The sequence below is a fragment of the Gambusia affinis genome, linkage group LG05, assembly GCF_019740435.1.
Source record: "Gambusia affinis linkage group LG05, SWU_Gaff_1.0, whole genome shotgun sequence".
NCBI classification, from domain to species: Eukaryota; Metazoa; Chordata; class Actinopteri; order Cyprinodontiformes; family Poeciliidae; genus Gambusia; species Gambusia affinis.
Window position 1 is genome coordinate 3,704,090 of NC_057872.1, and position 19,749 is coordinate 3,723,838.

The 19,749-nt window shown below is 40.4% G+C and overlaps 1 protein-coding gene across 8 annotated transcripts in view; it reads left to right on the top strand.

The window, feature by feature from the left end:
- LOC122830710 (neurocalcin-delta A) overlaps nucleotides 1–19,303 on the top strand; it is a 65,316-nt gene extending 46,013 nt beyond the window's left edge. For 5 of the 8 annotated variants that reach the window (XM_044116297.1, XM_044116298.1, XM_044116293.1 and 2 more), the window contains 4 exons: nucleotides 6,252–6,659; nucleotides 14,142–14,247; nucleotides 15,322–15,441; nucleotides 17,522–19,303. In XM_044116297.1, the coding sequence (XP_043972232.1) occupies nucleotides 6,282–6,659; nucleotides 14,142–14,247; nucleotides 15,322–15,419 (582 nt within the window). In that variant the 5' untranslated portion in view covers nucleotides 6,252–6,281 and the 3' untranslated portion in view covers nucleotides 15,420–15,441; nucleotides 17,522–19,303. Of the gene's footprint in view, nucleotides 1–6,248; nucleotides 6,660–14,141; nucleotides 14,248–15,321; nucleotides 15,442–17,521 lie in introns of all 8 variants that reach the window. The other 3 variants (XM_044116296.1, XM_044116291.1, XM_044116295.1) reach the window with 1 other exon arrangement.
- Nucleotides 19,304–19,749: the final 446 nt, after the last annotated feature.

Genomic DNA, 19,749 nt, shown 5'->3' on the forward strand with positions numbered 1-19,749 from the left:
GATTTTGGCTGGATTTGTCCGACAGAAGCCTCTCCTGTCTGAGGGGATTAGAGCACAGCTGGAGTTAAGAGCCCGATGCTGGAGGCTCTTCAAACCCAGCACTGAGGATCGATGTGGTTCAGTCCAAGGCTGGGCGAACTCCCCCAGGGTCTGCAGCCAGAAAAGAGGGTTCATTTTAATCCACACCCTTTCTTAGTAATGTAATAACATTACACAAATTAGCCGTTAATATGGATAGGAACGAAGAAGGTCAAATCTCTGGACAGACGGATTTCTGAATCTTAAAAGTATAGCAATAGCTTTTTCTTTTTTTTAACTATTTGTACATAGTTTTTTTTTTAATTGACCTTGTAAATTTTACAGCTCAGGAAACATCATGTGATCCAAAATGACATTTGGATTGTTACAGCTAATGACCTCTGACCCCCTGAATCAAACAAACTTCACTGAAAACTTACATTTCTTTGCATCTAAATGACTATATAAAATGTCATAGTGTTGGTGATGGCAGCCACAGCCAGTTCTTAATGTTGTCTTTATAGTGGTATGGTTTGGATTTCAAAGCTAATACATTAGGGACGCACCGATACACTTTTTCCACTTTCGATACCGATATCTGAGGTTTAGTATCGGCTGATCCGATACAGACAAACAGCCAAATGAACTTAAAATGTTTCTTTTTTTGAAACACATATGTACTGAATTACAAATGTATTTAATAACTGCGCCAGTATAGCACACTTACATACACCAACAGCTTCACAAGGTTGGACCCTGCCTCTCGCCCGTTGACTGGTGGAGGTAGGCACTAGCAGCCCTCCCAACCCCACTAGAGGTGCGTGGGTGGGTAGGTAGGTAGGTAATGTTCCGTTTCCTATTCTGTTCCTTATGCAGTGGCCCTTTAAGTCCTGTTAGTCTCTTTGCAGCAGCTGCTTTACATACTTTGCACCAAATTCCTACAGCTTAAAAAAGAGAGAGAGCACTGGAAGTTTGAAGCGTTCCTGTTTAGTAGCACTTCCACTTCGCTGCGACTCATTATTTGGAAGAGACTGAGATCAGTCTTGACACACATCCAGTCTGTGGATGATATCACTGTTTCTATTTGATCTTCTGAGTGAGCAATTCTGCACTGGTATCAGATCCATTATACATGACTGGCTGCTTCACAGCTATGCTTTTTGCATATATATATCTATTTATTAATTTTTATAACAGTGGATCACATCTGTGTACTTGTTGCACACCTCAAATTTGTACACCCACATATTCTCCTGCACACACACACGCACACACGCACACACACACACACACATTGCACTGGTTGTGCTATCTTACAATATTTTTAAAGTTGTGGGTGTTTGTGCATGTGCCTCTATTCAAATGTGAGCACGGAGCCCTCAGCCAGAAAGCTTCTCAATGGCTGTGAGATTTTTGCCAAATGTTGCTATGGTAACAGCAGAGAAATTGCTTTATAAGAGAGAGACGGTCATGTGTAGGCTGAATTAAATCAGAGGATAAAGAGTATAGAAGATGTAGGCAGGAGGGCGAGAGAGTGATGAGGCATTTATGAATGGCAGAGAGAAAAGATTTGTTGAGGTCATCTGTAGAGCAGACATAGGAAAACAAAGACATGATTCAGGAAAACAAGAGGCATACATAACATAGTCATAATGTTTGCCTAGTGCTGTCTGCCATTTGATCTGTTCTAGTCTCCATGGCTGATTACTGGTAGCTTACCAGATCCAATCGAGCTAATATTCAAACAGCTTTATCACAGTCTCAGAAGGGCTTTACATAAAACCCAAGAGTCTCTACAGAGGAAGAGTATCTGCCTCTGAACTGGTGGGTTAGGCTGTTGAGATGAACATCTGAATCCAAGCCAGAGGGCGCTTGTGTTCCTATCTGAATTTGAAAAGCTGTTTGAGTTAAATGTTTGCCCTTTGTGACTGAGGGGATTTCAAGTCGCTTTGAGCAGCTAGTGCTGCTGCTTTAAAAGCAAAATGTGACTTTTAATCAACAAAATCACTCAAGATTTGGACAAAATGTTGTACTAGTCCAAAGACTGATGGGGGGTTTTGCAAACCAAAATGTAATATCTTGAGTAAGAACCAAACTCTATTTGATTTGTTTGACTTTGTTGATGTATTACACTACACAACAGGTCTGATATTTGAAAATGTAATAACTTGTACATCTTAGACATCAGATTTAAAAAAATCACTGCGTTAAACCATAGGACACGTGCAGATGTTGAGATCTTTGTCGCAGATTCCATTTGCCAACAGTGTGTTTTTATACACTGTGTGTGTGGATAACAGGTGTCATCTGAAGAACAAACTGTCCCTTCATTTTCAGTGAGCAAACCAACACTACAGCCTTGTATTAGACGAGCTTCCAGAAGCTTCATTGGAACCGCTAACGAGAGGTGATTCCTACTCGCGTCAGCCTTGAAAGACAGAAACATGTCCTGCCACTCAGCGATGCCTACTCATTTTAATGTCAGCTGCTTAGATACAACACACTTATCAGAGACCAGTTCAGTACACTCACACACACACACACACACACACACACACACACAGAGAGAGAGAGACAAGACAGGTCAATCTAGCCTAACTGCCCTATTATTTCTTTAAGCTAGCTGCTTAGATTGTGGTGTATTTGTCGTAAAGTGACAGCTCAGCCACATTGCCTTTTGATGTTTTCATACTGATAGATCTGAGAGGAAATCATGCACAATAAGAAAACACACAGAGTTCAAACAGAAAAAAAAGCATGTGAAGAAACTTGCTTTTATTGTATTCTAAAGATTAGCTTAATTTTTCTTTAAATTATTATGATTTGACATTTCGGTATCCTCAGGTCCACTCAGCGTCTTATCTGCATTCATTGAAGTCCCTGACACTTATATAGCAGATTTAGCACACAAAAAAATAATTCCTTGAACAACCGTCTGAGGAATTTTGCTTTTTAGTAATTTAACACTAACACACACTCACACACACACACACGCACACACACCCACAAAGAGTCCTCAGAGTCACACAGATCGGTTTGCAGCAGTGACCTCGGTTGGCTGAGGATCTCATCAAAAGCAGTGGAGTGGGAACAGGTGTATATCTGCAGGCTGCAGGTAGAGTGGATCATTACAGGTCACAAAGCACCCAGGGTCGGTGATAACAGCTTTGTGCGTGTGTGTGTGTGTGTGTGTGTGTGTGTGCGTGTGTGTGTGTGTTTGAGCTGTTTGGTGTCAGTACTTACTGTCAGGTGGGAACTCTCATAGTTACAGAGGTTGGCAACAAACTGAAATGTTACCAGGGAGGAAAATCCAAGCCATCATCTTGTTTACGCTGTGGAAAGACAAATTATGGATTAAATATTCTTTCTAGTAGCTTTTGGTAAAAGCAGATTAAAAAAAATGAAGCGAGTAACATTTATTTAAACTCTAGTTCAGGGGTCACCAACCTTTCTGAGACTGGGAGCTACTTCACGGATACAGAGTAACACGAAGGGCTATTTGTTTGATACAAACTTACATTTTCTTGGCTCAGCCTTTATAACAATAGTATTTATATATACATATCTGATTACATGCTGCCGGATCATATTAATGTTAGGGACTACTGACAATAGTTATCAGTAATGGTTTACCATGGCAGATATGGTTAATTGCTGTTATGGAATCAGAAGTTCTTAGTTCAGAGTTTTAAGTTTGATTCCCTTTTGGAGATTTTCTGTGTGATTCTAAATTGCCCACAAGTGACTGAAAGTACGGATTGTTGCAGCTGCAGCTGTACAGCTGTGAGATTTTCCTTTAAATAAAAAAAGAAAAGAAAAGTTATTGTATTTTTTATTATCTAACCCTCTTTACTATTAACAAAATTATATAATAAATAGAAATATCTTTTATAAATAGTGTTTTGTGGTCAATATTATTTCACCATTTTACTAATGTGTGTTGCCAGTTTGGAGCAGGCTTCCTATCAAGCTGTAAGAATGATAGAAAACATGCTAACAAAAAGCCTCAGACCTGCAGCTCTTTGGCTCACTTGTATAAAATTTATGTCCTGGGGGGGGCGCCGGTGAGATGTTCGAATCCACCTCAAAAATATGTAGTTGAGCCCCTGTCGGTCAGTTTGCTTTTTCTGTGAGCTAAAAATGGATAAGTGGAGTTTGAACCTCTCATTCTAAGATCCCGCCTGAGCTTTTTACAGTGTGCGCCGTTATGAACTGTGCTACTTACATTTATATGTATATCTGCATGTACAGAACACAAAAAAGTCAGAGCAAATTTGTGAGAACGTGGTCCACTGGTGAACATTGATATGTTAGAAAAGTGAGACTGCTGCAGCCACTGAAGGGAAGTGAACTCCAACACCAGTGCAGTCGATTCCATCTCCAATGGTTTCCAACTGCAGCCTCTAATTCACTCCGGTTCTGTGGACACAAGTGACTCATTTCCTGACACTTTAAATGCAATCTCAAACACTGAGGCGTGTGCAAACCAAAGAGGTCGGCTATTGAGCTATTTCTCACCCCGAGTTGCATTGGATTGCTGCAAAAAAAAAAATTAAGAGCTATTTCAATACAAGCATGAACGCCTGTTGTACGAGAAAAATACAGGCGATATTTGAGTGCAATCTCTTTATGACCAGGCACTTCCTGTTTGTGCTAGCAGAGAAAAAGGCAGGCTCAAGTCATCACCAGTGTGCCTCTTTTCACTGTTCTGATCTCAGCAGGCTGACTTTCTGTCCGCGTCGCTCATGTCTCTCATGTCTCTCATTAGAAGTCCAACACTGCTGTGCGAACAAAAGTACAGATTCAAAGCATTTTTATGAACGGAGCTACTTGGGAACATCTGCCCATGATGTCACCGTAAAGCTGATCTGAAAATGAAACACTGTATAGTTTCTAGTGAGTGAGTTATTGTGATAAAGTACTTTGAGGTTTCTTCCTTGAGATGTTTTATGACTATAATTTTCAGCTGACCTTTCTCCACTTTCAGCCTGCAGTCAAACAGTGTTCCATGAAAGAGGACGTGTCACTTTATCCTCAATCAAATGCTTGGTGGCCATCCTGTCTGGGTGAATATTTTCAGCAAATATTGAGTTTCTCATTTACCAAGAACTTATAAATTTGAGTACAAACAGTGAAAATGGGCATTGTAAAGCTCTATAAAGATCTGAACTGCAAACACTGTAGGCAACTTCTGGATGGGGAGAAATAGTTTCAGAAGAATTTATCAATGTGGAGGATCTTGTTTAAATACCTCATCTTACATAATATTTGATGAGACCGCGTTTTCCTTCTTGTGCATCTCAGCCTAATTTGGTGTTCAATCGAGAGAGTTTAATAGGGTTGTTACAGGCACGGTGTGCATATGGTGCTGTGTTTACTCAGAGCACACAGATCTGCTTTCCATGGAAAGCTCCAGGAGTTTGTAAGGAGGGATTTTATTCTGTCCAAATGAGGGTGTCTTTGAGGTGTTTTCATTTTTGGGTCATACTTTGTGAAGTTTCCTATTTAACTATTCAAATAGATCATTTTCCTGCCTCACATTTCAACACTTTTTTTTTTATGTTAGCAAACTTTTGCTGGTTCTAGTTGCCTATAATGAATTGTGAACAGTCAGAAGCAGCAGATGAAAACTGAACGTTGGGATGTAGTGAAAAATGAACTGAAAAAAGTCTCATAATTAATCATTTATGCTTTGGTCCTGCCACATTATTGGATATGTATCTTTTGATTCAGTGGTGTAGTAACACAGCAGCAGCAAAGGAAAATCATTTTCCAGCTAAGCTAGAGATTACATTATTTGGACACGTTGAACGGTTCGGCCACAACACCGATTCGGTTCTCACACACCATGTCCATCACACCACTTTTATGGACTCAACATCACACATTTCATTTCATTTGTATGAAAAGTACCAACATTTATATAAAAAAAGTCACATCACACAAACTAAAACTGCCCATCCCACTACTAATTCCACACTCCTGATCCCAATACACTTGAACTATTCAGAACAGAAACACATCAGAAGTGACAGATTCTCGTTGGACAAAATCCACCTTTATTTCCTCACCTTTAGACCTGCGTAACATGCATTTATCAAAATTCAACACTTCAAAAGAACATGTAAACTTTGAACTGTTCTCCTGAGATGAAAGCTAGACGTCCTGAAGTGTCTGCTAACTGTGGCGTCCTAAAATCAAACCGTCTTTCCTCTGTGTCTCCCACCCAGCAGCGAGCTGAGCGACTGACAGGACAAGCAGACATGGGGAAGCAGAACAGCAAGCTCCGTCCCGAGGTGATGCAGGACCTGCTGGAGAGCACAGACTTCACCGAGCACGAGATCCAGGAGTGGTACAAGGGCTTCCTGAGGGACTGCCCCAGCGGGAACCTGTCCATGGAGGAGTTCAAGAAGATTTACGGAAATTTCTTTCCGTACGGAGACGCTTCCAAGTTCGCGGAGCACGTCTTTCGCACTTTCGACGCCAACGGTGACGGGACGATAGATTTCAGGGAGTTTATCATCGCTTTAAGCGTGACGTCCCGCGGCAAGCTGGAGCAGAAGCTGAAGTGGGCCTTCAGTATGTACGACCTGGACGGGAACGGGTACATCAGTAAAGCTGAGATGTTGGAGATTGTACAGGTGAGTGTCTCGCGTCATATTTAAGTACAGAAAACGTTCTAAAATTCCCTGATTGTGCCTTCACTGACTTTTAGGGAGCACATGTAAGAACTAGAACTTTTCCTCAGTCTAAAGCCGAAACTAACAGCGCTGTAGCTGCATCCGTAACACAGACCGTGTCTGACACTGTGAGCCTCTGCTGATATTTTAAGAACAGAATACCCAGGAAGTGAGAGGAAGTTCTGAAAGACAAGGAGCTGGATATGGCTCTTTCTACCACATGGTTTCTGGAAGATAAGTCGTTCTAGATCCCACTTTTAGCGAGCATCGAAATGCATCTAAGCTTTAATGATACGTTTCGTTGATGTAGAAACTCTTTTTGCCTCTAAGCTCCGACTGCCACTGCCCTGTTAGCCACAGCATGTTTTTAAAGTTGTATCCGATTATAGCTTTTAAAGGTGGACGTTAAGGGGCAGAGAGTACTCTGAGGCCTTGTCCACACATAAAAACAAATGTCTTCACCACATCGTTTAAATAAATAGTATGGCACGCGCTGGATCGGGTTCAGGAGAGTTTTCTTCCACATGAACCCGGACAAATCCGCTCCTGAACGTTGTTAAAAATATGCCAGCTAGAACAACAGGGGGAGGTGTAATGCAAAGTTGAAACCTGTCAGCCAATCAGATTGCTTCAAAGCAATCGGGACTTCCTGTCAGGAATTAAACATGGCACCAGAAGGTTCATTGATGTGGGCAGATATATAGGTTGAACTACTTTTAAATAGCCTATTAGAATATAAAGTTAGTAAGACAAAATGATGTTGACCAGGAATCGTGTCAAAGCAAGTGAGTGGATATATTGGTGCATTATTTGTCACAGACCCTGAGTCTCTGTTTTCCCATGAACACAAATGCAGCATTTTGTCAGATCTACACTTTGGATGGAGTTTTTATAAATATTCATTTTTAGTGATATGAAGCTGAGTTTCTGCATTAATGAAATGTCAAGATGCATAAAAATGTGTTTTCCCAGATATCCGCATGTCAACTATATTACAAAGACTGCTTAATATTTTTACAGATCCAAAATGTGACTAAAATACACATTTTATTTACCAAAAAATGTAGAATTAAATATTCTCTTTTGGCAATAAATTGCCAACAATGTTGATACATTTTTAAATTCTGTTTATTTTACAGCTTAGAGTGAATTTCTTTTTATTAAACATGCGTTTTTGTGGTCTGAGCTTTGTCCACAGGACAGCTTCTTTTTGATTCTTCTACACTAACTAATAAGCTCGAAGTTTTTTTTTCTGATAGGAAACGACCTTTGTGCCCTTATGCAAGGCACTTGACCCCTGATCAGTTGACCCCAGGTTGTCTACTGACCTGTGCATTAGTGTTGAGTAGTGTTGTTCTAGCTGACTGAGACATGTAGTGAGCGGTCAGCAGCTCTAGAAAAATGCAAAGTTCAGTCCATATGATTTCATCAGTGAGCTGCTGATGTCACTTCCTTTTTTAATTATTTACCCTAAACCAGTCTCTGCTGGTGCAAAAACACGATATCCAAATGTAGTGGCTCCTAAATACTACTGCGTGGAATCATTTTTAAGTTTATGGTGGAGAAAAGTTTTAAAAATCATCAAAAGCTCAAAACGATTCTGATCTTCCTGATGATGATGATGAGTGGATGAAAACTTCTGGCTGGGACAGGAGCTCCGCCGGCTGGTTTTACTTCCTCATCACTTTATGACTCGGTCCCTTTCTAATATCCAGTGAAATTGTTTCCTGTGACAGTTGGAACATGTAGGAACATTTTAGACTTAAATTAAGCCTCCCTCACTTTTTTCAAGGCAGCTGCAGGAAGTTAAAGGAAAGAGATCTGACATGTGGTCCATGTTCTTACCTTAACCTTACCCAGACTGCAGTGAGTCACACCTCAACCTGTCACTTCCTTCTGCAGCCGTATGACATCAACCTTCTGCCTACTTCCCTTTGGATTCTTAAACTGTTTCCAGATTAAAGCGCTGGACGCAGTGACTCAGATTCTTGTGTCAAGATTTTCTCCAGCCTTACCTGCTCAAACGAGGGAGAACATGACTAGTAGACAAATCTGCATCCATTTACTAAATTATCTAACTGCAGTTAACTGAGAAAGAATTTTCTTCTTACTGTAGTTATTACTCAAATTCAAAATTTCATTATGATTATACAAGATTATACAAATCTTTACTACATCCAATCAGAGGAGGAAACACAAGAACTGGTCTGAAATAAAACTTTCCTGTTATTATAATCATCATTACAGGCGTCTTTTAGCACACTGGTTACGAGTAGTGTCACTTGACAACACATAAATAACTGCATCCAACCTTATTTTGAAATATATTGATTTTTGTGGGTCTTCTCACAGAAACACCAGTGGCAAAAATGCTAATCAGTCAGTTTATCATCATCACATTAATATGACGGAGTATTACTGACAGGGTAAGATAAAAAAAAAAAGAGAAATACTAGAATCAAGTCATAATAATGCGAGAATATAGTTGTGATAAGATAAGAGAGAAATATGTATGAGAATAAAGTCATAATGTTAGAAAAATGAAGTAGTAATTTTATGATAACTGCTACACAAAATACAGTAAAAAAATTAAAACGAGGAATACTGAGAGTCTTATGAAGTTACATTTTGGCATCGAATTTACAGGACATACTTTTACTTTCACCATCAGCGGCACCAAAACACATTATTTCTCAATATTTCAACAGGTTATTGCTGGCATAACAAGGAATGTTTAATTATTCTAAAGGTGGAGTTCAAGCCTGACGACTTCAGAGCTAAATTGGGCCCCTGATTATTTAATTAGTTTATCTAAAAAGTTTTCACACTAACCTGCGGTAATTAATTGTGTTTGCACTGATCTGCGGGTCCCAGTATATGTCACACATTCATCGTTTCTTCTCAGTATTGCAGTTTTTTCTGCATCGATCAGCAGCAAGAAGGTCTTCTGTACCTTTTACTCCACCTGCCAGTTATTCAGATAAAATACTGTAATTGCTTGCAGGCACAACGTTTACGCTGTCATCCGTTCACCTTTTCTCTGCTGACGTGACGGCTCACCGCTCTCCGCAGCACAAAGTGAGATTTCAGGTTAGGACAAAAAAAAAGAGAATTTCTCCATCTGATCCGAATACTTTCGGTTCTGGTTCCTCGAGTTTGTATGTTAGGTATTAAAAAGCACCTAGTTGGAATTATTTGCTTCAGAAGGACATAATGGTTGTTGTTTCTAATCTTCATTTTGGACAGCTTGCTGTTCAGATTTCACTGTTTTGGTGACGAGTAGAGCCATCACCAGCCGCGTGACTGCTGCCACTTTCCGATGCTTCACCCAGAGGACGCTGCCATCTCTCCCACTGATGCTTTTATGTTTCGCTAAACACCGGCCGCCATTGGCCAACTCCAGCTCTCTCCCACTATTTAATGCTCTCTCCTGCAGAGAGTGTGTAAACGCTGCCGATGCTCGTAATTAGCCTTGCTGTGGGAGTAATTGAATGGGACAGATCAGAGTCGGCGCGGCTCTTCAGACAATGGCGAAAGCCGAACACAGAAACGCATAAAGCTGCATCATCCACTCATCAGCAGTTGATATCTCACGCCGGCGTATCTTTCATCTGGAAGGCTGTGCTGCCAGCAGAGCAGACGGGTGCTGGCAGACGGAGGGAGGGGGGCATGCAGACAGGTCATCTGGTGAGGCAGAAGAAAGCAGTTCAGGGGAAAAGAATCATTCACATTTAGCTAGAGCAGGTCAGACTGGCTTTAAAGCTTGCTCTGGTGACACTGTTGACAAATGGATGGCAACTCTTTCTTTTGCCTTTTCTCTTCATAAAACTGACTGAGCCACCCAGGCAGAACCGCTGCTAACCAGTTCGGTTCACCCAACTGCTAGCCAGTGTGGTTAGCGCTTCCTCTCGATAGAAAGAGAGCTTTGTGCTTTGTGGTTAGAAACAAGCTCACTGTCTGCTAAATATTTTTACACGAGTTCTATGTTAGTGGATATATATATATATATATATATGTATATATATATATATATATATATATATATATATATATATATATATATATATCCACTATATATATATATCCTGCTAAAAGACGCCTGTATATATATATATATATATATATATATATAAATTCCCTTCTCACCCACCGCGGGTGGTGATTCTTCTTCCTCTTAGCTCGGGTCCTCTACCAGAGGCCTGGGAGCTTGAGGGTTCTGCGCAGTATCTTGGCTGTGCCTAGGACTGCACATTTCTGGACTGAGATGTCTGATATATGTATTTCCAAGGAAACTGATTTGGAAAAAATTTTCTTTTGCCTCATTTTGTTATTTTGTGTTTCTTATATTATTAGTTATTGTCATTTTGTTTCTTAAAACACCAACATTTCCACTTAACTTTATATTTTGTTGATTGATAATCTGTCCAGTTACTCAGTACTTGAGTAGACTTTTACAAAATACTTTTTTTACTCTTACTTGAGAAAAAATGTTTGCTGGCTACTTTTTACTTTTACCCTCATGTGCAGTCACTTATTTATTAAGATAAACTTGCTCAATCAACCTGGCTTTGTGTGAAAATGTAATTACCCCCAAAACCTCCAAAGTGGTTTGAGGCGATAACTGCCATGACGTGTTTGCTTCAAGTCCTCAGTTAACCCACTACTGCTGCAGAATGGTTTTCCATCCTCAGTATGGATGGAAAACCTGTTTAAGGCCACATGATCTCTTTTGGATTTGAGTATGGACTTTTACTAGGCCACTATAAAACTTGGAAATAGTTTTTGACAAGTTTATATGTTCCTTTTTTGTATTAGGGCTGCTTTTTGAGATATATCTGCCTACTTCATGTTGTCAGAATGGTCCTATTTAAAGGATGTCTTGATTCTTTTAGTCTGAAGTTATTTAGGCTTGGTTGTAAAATGTGAAACTGGAGCCAAACATACCATATTTGAAAGGGAACAGCTATATTCTCACAAAGCCGGTTTGGATAGGTTTCTTCCCTTTTAATAAATGAAACCATTATGTGACAGAACTTTTTTGCTTACTCTGGTTATTTTTCTTAATTTCCCAACAGCACATTTTATTCGTTTAATGTTCTGAAACATTTAAGCAAGGGGGGGAAAGCAACAACTCAAGAAATTTGTAAAAATGACGTACTCTTTTCTTCTTACAGTGATTTAAAATCAGATTTTAGAAATGAGGTTAAGCTCCTACCAGCACCTTAAGTATTTATGGAAAGTGAGTTTCTGTTGCCTTATCTTCACAAAACATGATAAATTCTAGACTTTTCAACCTCACAAAATTTCTAAAAGTCAAAAGTCTTTGACTTCTCACACTCAGAAATTTTGACTTTTTTTTTTTTCTTGAAAATTTAATTCTAAAATGTAAGTTTTTTCTAGCAAATTTTTTGACTTTGCGAACTCAGAAGTGTTCTTGTTTTGTCTTGAACATTTCTGAGATCAATCTCAAACATTTGGAAATTTGATCCATTTTCTACCTACAACTGCCCTGCTGCTCTGCTACAGAAGTTACATGAAGAGAGAAAAAAATCTTAACTGGACTGATTGAATTTGGGAGTGAGTGCGCCCCCTGGGGGCGAGACTCTGCACACATTTGGCGCGTCTCATCTTCAGTGGGAAACGTGATTTTGATCATACGAACGTCTGAGATTACACAGCATCAAATAGACACCAGCTCACTGTTGGGGGGATTTGCAGCATTTGGAGATCTTAGGGAATGAATTCAGAGTAAATCGAGTTAAGACGATACGCGGTGCACTTCCCATCATTTCGCTCCTTATTGTCATGTAGGGATTTAGGAACTAGATCCGGTGTGAGTGTGTTTCTCCCGATAAGGCCGACAGCTGACTGTGATATTGGCTAAACGTCCTGAACTCTCATCAGATAACAGCAGAGGCGGCTCTGTGCTGAAATCAGGCCCTGATATTAAGTGTCAGTGTTGGTTGTCCCTCCGCTCCTCCATGCTGCTTCTGGGTAATAGGCAGCATAATCAACACCTATCTGGAGCTCTGGCTGGCCTGTAATCACAATCAGCCCTGCTCTGCTCACATGTCAGCTCCGGTTCCCCTCAAGCCCACCTCCCTATTGAAGGCACAGAGAGTGGGCTGTGACTCCACTGTTTACTGCCAAACAGCCTGCCAAACAGCCTGCCACGCAGCGCGGAGCAGGGGGAGACGCAACACTGGGAAATGGTCTGTCAGGGGTTGTGTGCGTGCATATGTTTTGTCTACCTAAGCCACAAACGTCCAATCGCAGGGCAGCGGAGCGGAGCGAGCAGAACGGCTTCATACCGGAATGATGTTCGCTCACTCTGAATGAGACGGGTTGTGAACTGTTAGTAAACTGTTGCCATGAGGAGCAAATCAGTAAATCGCATCATGAATGAAAACACAATCATTTCCATTTTGCATGATTTATCATTTTCCTCTTTCTACAAAAAAACTGGATGATAAAAGTCTTCAGTCTGGTGTTTTGGTCTGGAGGAGACCCATATTTAGAGGGACATTTTTTGTCTACAGAGACTTTATAATTCACTTTATTTGTTGTTTCTTGGTTCTTTTGTTTATTTATTTTGGATATGTAAAACGTCTTGCAGTTCCTGTGTTAAATGTTGATTAGAATTGAAAGTTTATTGATCTTTAAGAATGTGTTCTTGCATTATTATGCCATTACCATCGAATCACTTGAAAAGGGTCTCCAAACAACAGTATTGTGGTTTATTGCAATAACTTCTCCAGTTGTTGGGCTTGTGCTGTTCTGAAAACGGTTTCCTATCAGCAGAAGCTTCACATGCTACAGTCATAACACTTGATTCAGATTTTTAATATGCTCTGCTAATAAATAGATTCTGGTTTAATGACACTTTACACACAAAACACACTAAGTGTTCAGCTGACCTCACAGGTCATGTGAGCTCAGCCTCCTCATGATTGTGGGAGGAAGCCGGAGTACCTGCAGAGAACACACACATCAACTGGGAGAACATGCAGACTCCATGCAGGAAGATCCCAGGCTGGGATTTGAACCCAGGACCTTCTTGCTGCTAGGCAACAGCACCACCCGCTGTGCCACATAATGACACGAAGTTCTTCTGCCTGGAAACAGTTTTGCTTTTATATGGGTGAGACGTCTGTGGACTGCTCATCATTTTCCAGGTTTTCTGAAATCACAAAGCTTCACATGTTACCATGGAACATAACTGAGTTCATGTTTGTTTCAGTCTTCTCTCTTTCTGTATGTTTTTGTGACATATTTCGTACAGTTAGAAGGAACAATAGATATTCCTGTGAGTAAGATTTTAATGTGAAACCTTCTAAAGTGAAATGTCAACAAGCCCTGGATGCACCTTGACAGCGGAGCTTCCTTATGAATCAGGGGAGATGCTAAAATGTTCCTCCAACAGCAATGTGTCCTTTTCTTTAGGCGATATATAAAATGGTGTCATCTGTGATGAAGATGCCTGAGGACGAGTCGACGCCTGAGAAGAGGACGGAGAAGATCTTCAGGCAGATGGACACCAACAGAGACGGTGAGTTTCTCTTAAACAGTATTGTTTTTTTATTGGGTCTTCATATGTCATCTGCAGACTCTGGGATCAGTGGCCTCCCTCAGAAAGAACCAGTTTAATGAACATTCCTGTAGGTGTCTCAGAATTCATCTGAAGAGAATCAGAAGGAGGCTTTCTTCTTGTTTCAGCTAAAAAAATAAAAAAAAAAAACAGAAAAGAAAATAAGCTTCCTTTTTACACAACACTAATCATGGATCAGTATGAGAATCATAACCTCTGATGAAAATGACTAAAATGAAAACTAGAAGGTGATGTGATTAATTGAATTTACAACAGAGATGCTGTAATTATTTCCACTGTGGCCAAGACTGTATACAATATCAATTGTTACAGTATTAATTATCTATAAACAATATCTCTATACAATTCTGACATTTGAGCCCTTTCAACTGTTTTTGTGCCAGTTGCAGATGTTGCTAGTTTCATTCCACTTCCTGTTGAAAATTTGCAGAATCGTCTTCTGAAATCTCACAGCAGAGAGCCAGAGTATTTCTGCAGCTGAACTTAAACAGGAAGTGGAATCTCCCTCACTCCAAGATCAGACTTTCTGCCCTCTGTTTACATTTTTCTGAGAGTCCTAACAGTTTGTGACGGTAGAATTGGGACACATGATCTTCACACACACCAAACCAAAGCGTATCCACCGTGATGCTTTAAGCGTGATGTGTGAAGCTGTTAAAACAGACATGATGTGAGGGAGCAGAACGAGAAAGTACTTATTTATCCTCTGAGAAAGAGGAGGAGGAGGAGGACGAATGGGTGGCTTGTACGGAAGAAGCCAGAACCTGAGGGTGATTTGAACAGCCAAACACTGCCACCTGGTGGCCATTCCTGAGCACTAAAAATCCAGGGTTCATAAAGTAACTTTGCCAAAGTCACATAAAAGTTAGCGTTTCTTTTATGTGATTGAGTCTTTTCATCCTCAAATTTCCACATGATCATTGAAACATTTCCTGCTTTCTTGTTTCTGCTGCTGTGTGTGTGTGTGTGTGTGTGTGTGTGTGTGGGCGTGTGCGTGTGTGTGTGTGTGTACAGGTAAACTGTCTCTGGAAGAGTTCATCAAAGGAGCAAAAAGTGACCCGTCCATCGTTCGCCTGCTGCAGTGCGACCCCAGCAGTGCCGGCCAGTTCTAAACCCGGGGCAGCATCGCGATCTGTAAGCCTCACGCTCCATCAGGGTCTTCCACTAAAAGTTTATTTGAGGCAGTTAGAGGACAGGTGATGAAGCGCGGGAACGCCTCATCGGTTCAGAGTCGTGCAAACCTGGCTGCAGCGCTGATGTAACCGAGGCAGGGCAGAGGTCCAGCCTCACTAGCTGTGCTCTTCTCCCACGAAGCCTGGTTCCTCCCCGGCAGCCGGCCCTGCTGATGTGGGAGGGCTCAGCTGCAGCGCTGTAGGAGGTGACCTGGTAGGCTGGAGCTAAACCTGCAGAAAAATCGATTTAAAGCCCTTAAATGTCATTTATAGCCATTTGTGAAATGTTACTTTAATGGATAAAAAGTGTATTGGTACAGTCTTATTTTGAAGTCGTATTTTCACCATCTCTGCTCATTAAGACGGGTCCAGGTTGATCAGATTCACGTTTTCTGTAGCATATTGTAAAAGTTTCCCAGAGTGCAGCCTAACAAACGGTGAACACTGCAAAAACACAAAATCTCACCAAGTATTTTTATTATCTGGTTTCTAGTCTAAATAAGATAAAACTAACATACGAATAACTTTTCAGCTAGTTATAGGTCAGTGGTGTCCAAACCTTTTGCCCACGAGGCCAAAACTGGCAAATGGAAACTGCTTTCAGGCCACAAAATTCACTCAATTTAAAATGCAAAAAAGGAGTTTATTGGGATTTGTCTTGTTTTAAACTTTACATGCTTGAAAGTAAACACCATTTTTATGAAATCTATAATGATCCAAAACGTAAACAAAAACTTGCTGCCTTGTTAAAAGAAAAAAGACAATTTACAAATGTTTGGGGTCGTCAGTTGTTTTCTATTTTGTTAGTACGTTTTTTGTACCGTTGTTCACTCGTCGTCATGGGGCCAATCAAAATCATTTCAAGGGCCACAAATGGCCCTCATACCACACTGTGGACACCAATGATATGTCAGCTTCTTTCAAGTAAACAATAACTTAATAAATACTAGTTCCACTGGCAGATTATTTTACTTTTAACATGGGAAAAATGTCTTGTAAGTGAAATAATTTCTCAGTTGAACTGCTTTTTTATCCATGTTGAGGAATTATTTACTTAAAACAAGCTCCTACATCTTGCTGAAAACTTTCTTCTGGGTTAATTTCAAGTATGCTAAACTAGAAAGCAGATCAACAATAACTGAAGAATTAGTTTTTGCAGTGAAAGACATTTTCTCATTTCTCCAACGCTGACTGAAAAAAACAAAACAAAAAAAAAACGCTGTGGAGAAAAAAAACAAAAGGGCTGGGGTTGCTTTTTATGCAGCTCCTTTTAACATAATGGGTTCAGTAGCACTTTTTAACACTGTGTTTGGTGAGATATTACCTTCCACTCACTCAGGGTGAAGTGTGAGTTTGCTCTAACAGGCAGAGGGAAAGCGGTGTGACCTCAGTGTGAGTCAGTGGATTCCCAGCCGTGGTGATTAACAGGAGCCCCGCCTCCCAGCCAGAACTCACCGAGTGATGCTGCCGACCGACTGCAGCGCGGTGAAAGCATCCTGTCCCTGCGCAATAACAATACACCGATGTACAGCGTGTCATCTGAGCGCTGCATTAAAGGGACGGCACTCCTGATCGCAACTCATTTCTTTTATCCTGACAAGATTTTAAAATATACAGATTTCTTGAACACTTTCCCACGCATTATATAGATCAATTCCACCCATTTGGATGTTTCGAAAGCCTTTATTTCTGTTATTCATGGTGATTTTCCACTTACACCTAATGAAAACATGACATTTAAAATGAGAATATTATATCCGACCGATAAAAAAAAAAATGAATACAGAATTGTGAGTTTAGTGAAACATCTGTTTAATACCTGCTATTAGGGTGTTATTTTCAAAAGAAGCTTTTAATTTGACAAAAAAAAAAAAAAAACAACAACAAAAAACCACTGACACTTGTCAGCAAGCGATAAAAGGGAAAAAATTCAGGGAGTATGAATGGCTTCGCTAGACATTTTACGTTATGTAGATCCACTCAGATATTAAAATAATCTGCGCACGGAGACATTGACTGACTTCAGATTGTTTTCTTCACAGTGCTTCTTTGGGTGACTCTACATGCCTGTAACTCTGCACTATGGAGCAGACTGATGATGAAGAATGACAAGATGAAGATGAAGAAGAAGCCAGGCCTTCAACATGTACTGAGGACTTTTTAAAGATGGCCGCAGGAGCCTAATTCTTCGTTAATATTCCCCTCCCTCCCTCTTCTACGGCCCTCTGCCCGACCCACCAACTAAACAGTTGTCTGTGTCTGAAATCCAGGCAGAATCCACTGCACTTCTGGTTACAGACCATCATCACCGCCCCTTTCTGACTGTAATGAGCCTCCTCAGTTCTCCTGTAGGCCTGTTAGAGTGTAGAGAAGGTTTACCGTAGGTTGTGTGTATATATGCAGTGTAAACTGGAGTCTCTGTATCAGTGTCTTTGCTTGGCTCTCTGTTCTCTCGAAACTTCCAGTTAGGCCCACACAGAGCGCTGAGTGTGACGGACTGAGCTCGTGCAGAAAAGAGACGGCATGCGCTGTAGGTGAGCAAGAGAGGACCTGTGAAGTCTGTCCTTCACTCACAATGAGTCCCACTTTTATTTCATTTTCTACCATAAGATGTGTTTTTTTGTTTTTGTTTTAGGTTTGGGGTTTTTTTTTTTTTGTAAACTTGATAGACTGTTTGTTTTATATATCGTGCTGGAACGGACACATCGCGTAACATTATGCTACTATGCATATGCTCCCGGATCCGTACTTGGACTTTGTGACAAGCGTCCCTCTCCCTCCGTCTGTTCCTATGTGTTTTATTTTGAAATATCAGAAGTAAGAGCACAGGAAGTGCTGCTGTGCTCGAGCTTCTCACACGACACACACGTTAGTCTTTCCAGGTATTTCGAGTACAGTGTAGGTATTTTTTTTTTTTTTAAGTGCACCTAAACTCATTGAACAATTCCCTGTAGTCCAGAACGTTCGCTTCCGAACAAAGTTGTGATGAAATAATAATAATGAAAATAATAATAATAGAAGATGTTTATTTAAATGTCGCCGGATATCAAGCATGCGGACCAGATTATTTTATTTCGACTAAAAAGTGAGGCGCACCGAAACGCCTCGCGCTCTCTTTTAACTTGTTTAATGAAATGCTGCATGTAGTCGTCGGGTACACGGGCGTGTAAAACTAACACGACACGTTTGCATGTGACTTAATCGCATGTGTGTTTTTACTATAAGTTCATAGATACTCAAACTGCCAGCGGAAAGGCGGTCAAACGTCGAGCGCGTCCCAGCGGATGCGCGCGGGAGGATTCGCTCGGATTCATCGCCTCTGTCTCCTCGCTCGGCTTCGTTCCGCGTTCGGGAGGAGAGAGTCTGGAGTCTGAGCAGGATCCGCCTGAAGCCGCCCCGTGAATGTAACCGAGCATCGAGAAGCTCTGAATGTTCAGAAAAATGCTAAAGAAGACGACCAACAGAGAATGCGAACTACTGCAACGATGCTGTCACAAATGTGTCGCTTTTACTGTTTTCTATCAATGTACACGGAGAAGCTTTTCTTATAAAAGGAAAAAAAAAACGAAAAAGAAATGCGTCAGGTGTAATATTTCTGTCGAATACTAATTAGCGAATTGTGATCAAGTGCCAAATAAAAACAAAACAGTATTGTATACATTTATACTATAGAATGGTTATATGTTGAACAAAATGTTTGTAATTGTTGAATTTTGTAGGTTTTGTAAGGTATCCTGTATTTTAGTGACTGACGTTTTGAAACACAGGATTATCTCTTATTTTTTGTTCTTTTTTGGTCAATTAAAAGGCAAGAATTAAATCCATGGCACACTGCGTTCTCGTATTCATGTTGTATGTGTGCTTCATTTTTTGTTTCGTTAAAATTGTGAATCCGTCTTACATTGGACGGAAAAAGCCCAAGCATTTTTTGTTAAAATGTCACTTTTATAATGTAAAAAAATTAGAATGAGATCATTTACTGTTTTTCACCTGCCATGCGACCTTTGACCTGCTTCACCGTGGGTGTTCTTTTGGTACCGTGCTGTGTCGTTTTTGTACTCAACGTAGCTTTTGGAATTATGACCACAAAGTTCGTTGTCAGATCAGAACTTGTTTCTGTGGAACTTCAAAGGTGTTTTAACTAGAACTGCACCGTTAGCAGCTTACCATATTTATATGGTGCTCCAATCCAAACTAGACAAAGAAAAAGAAGTGCAACACTTCAAGGCTTAGATTAAAAATAAATGCTTTTTTCTAGTAAAAACAAAAT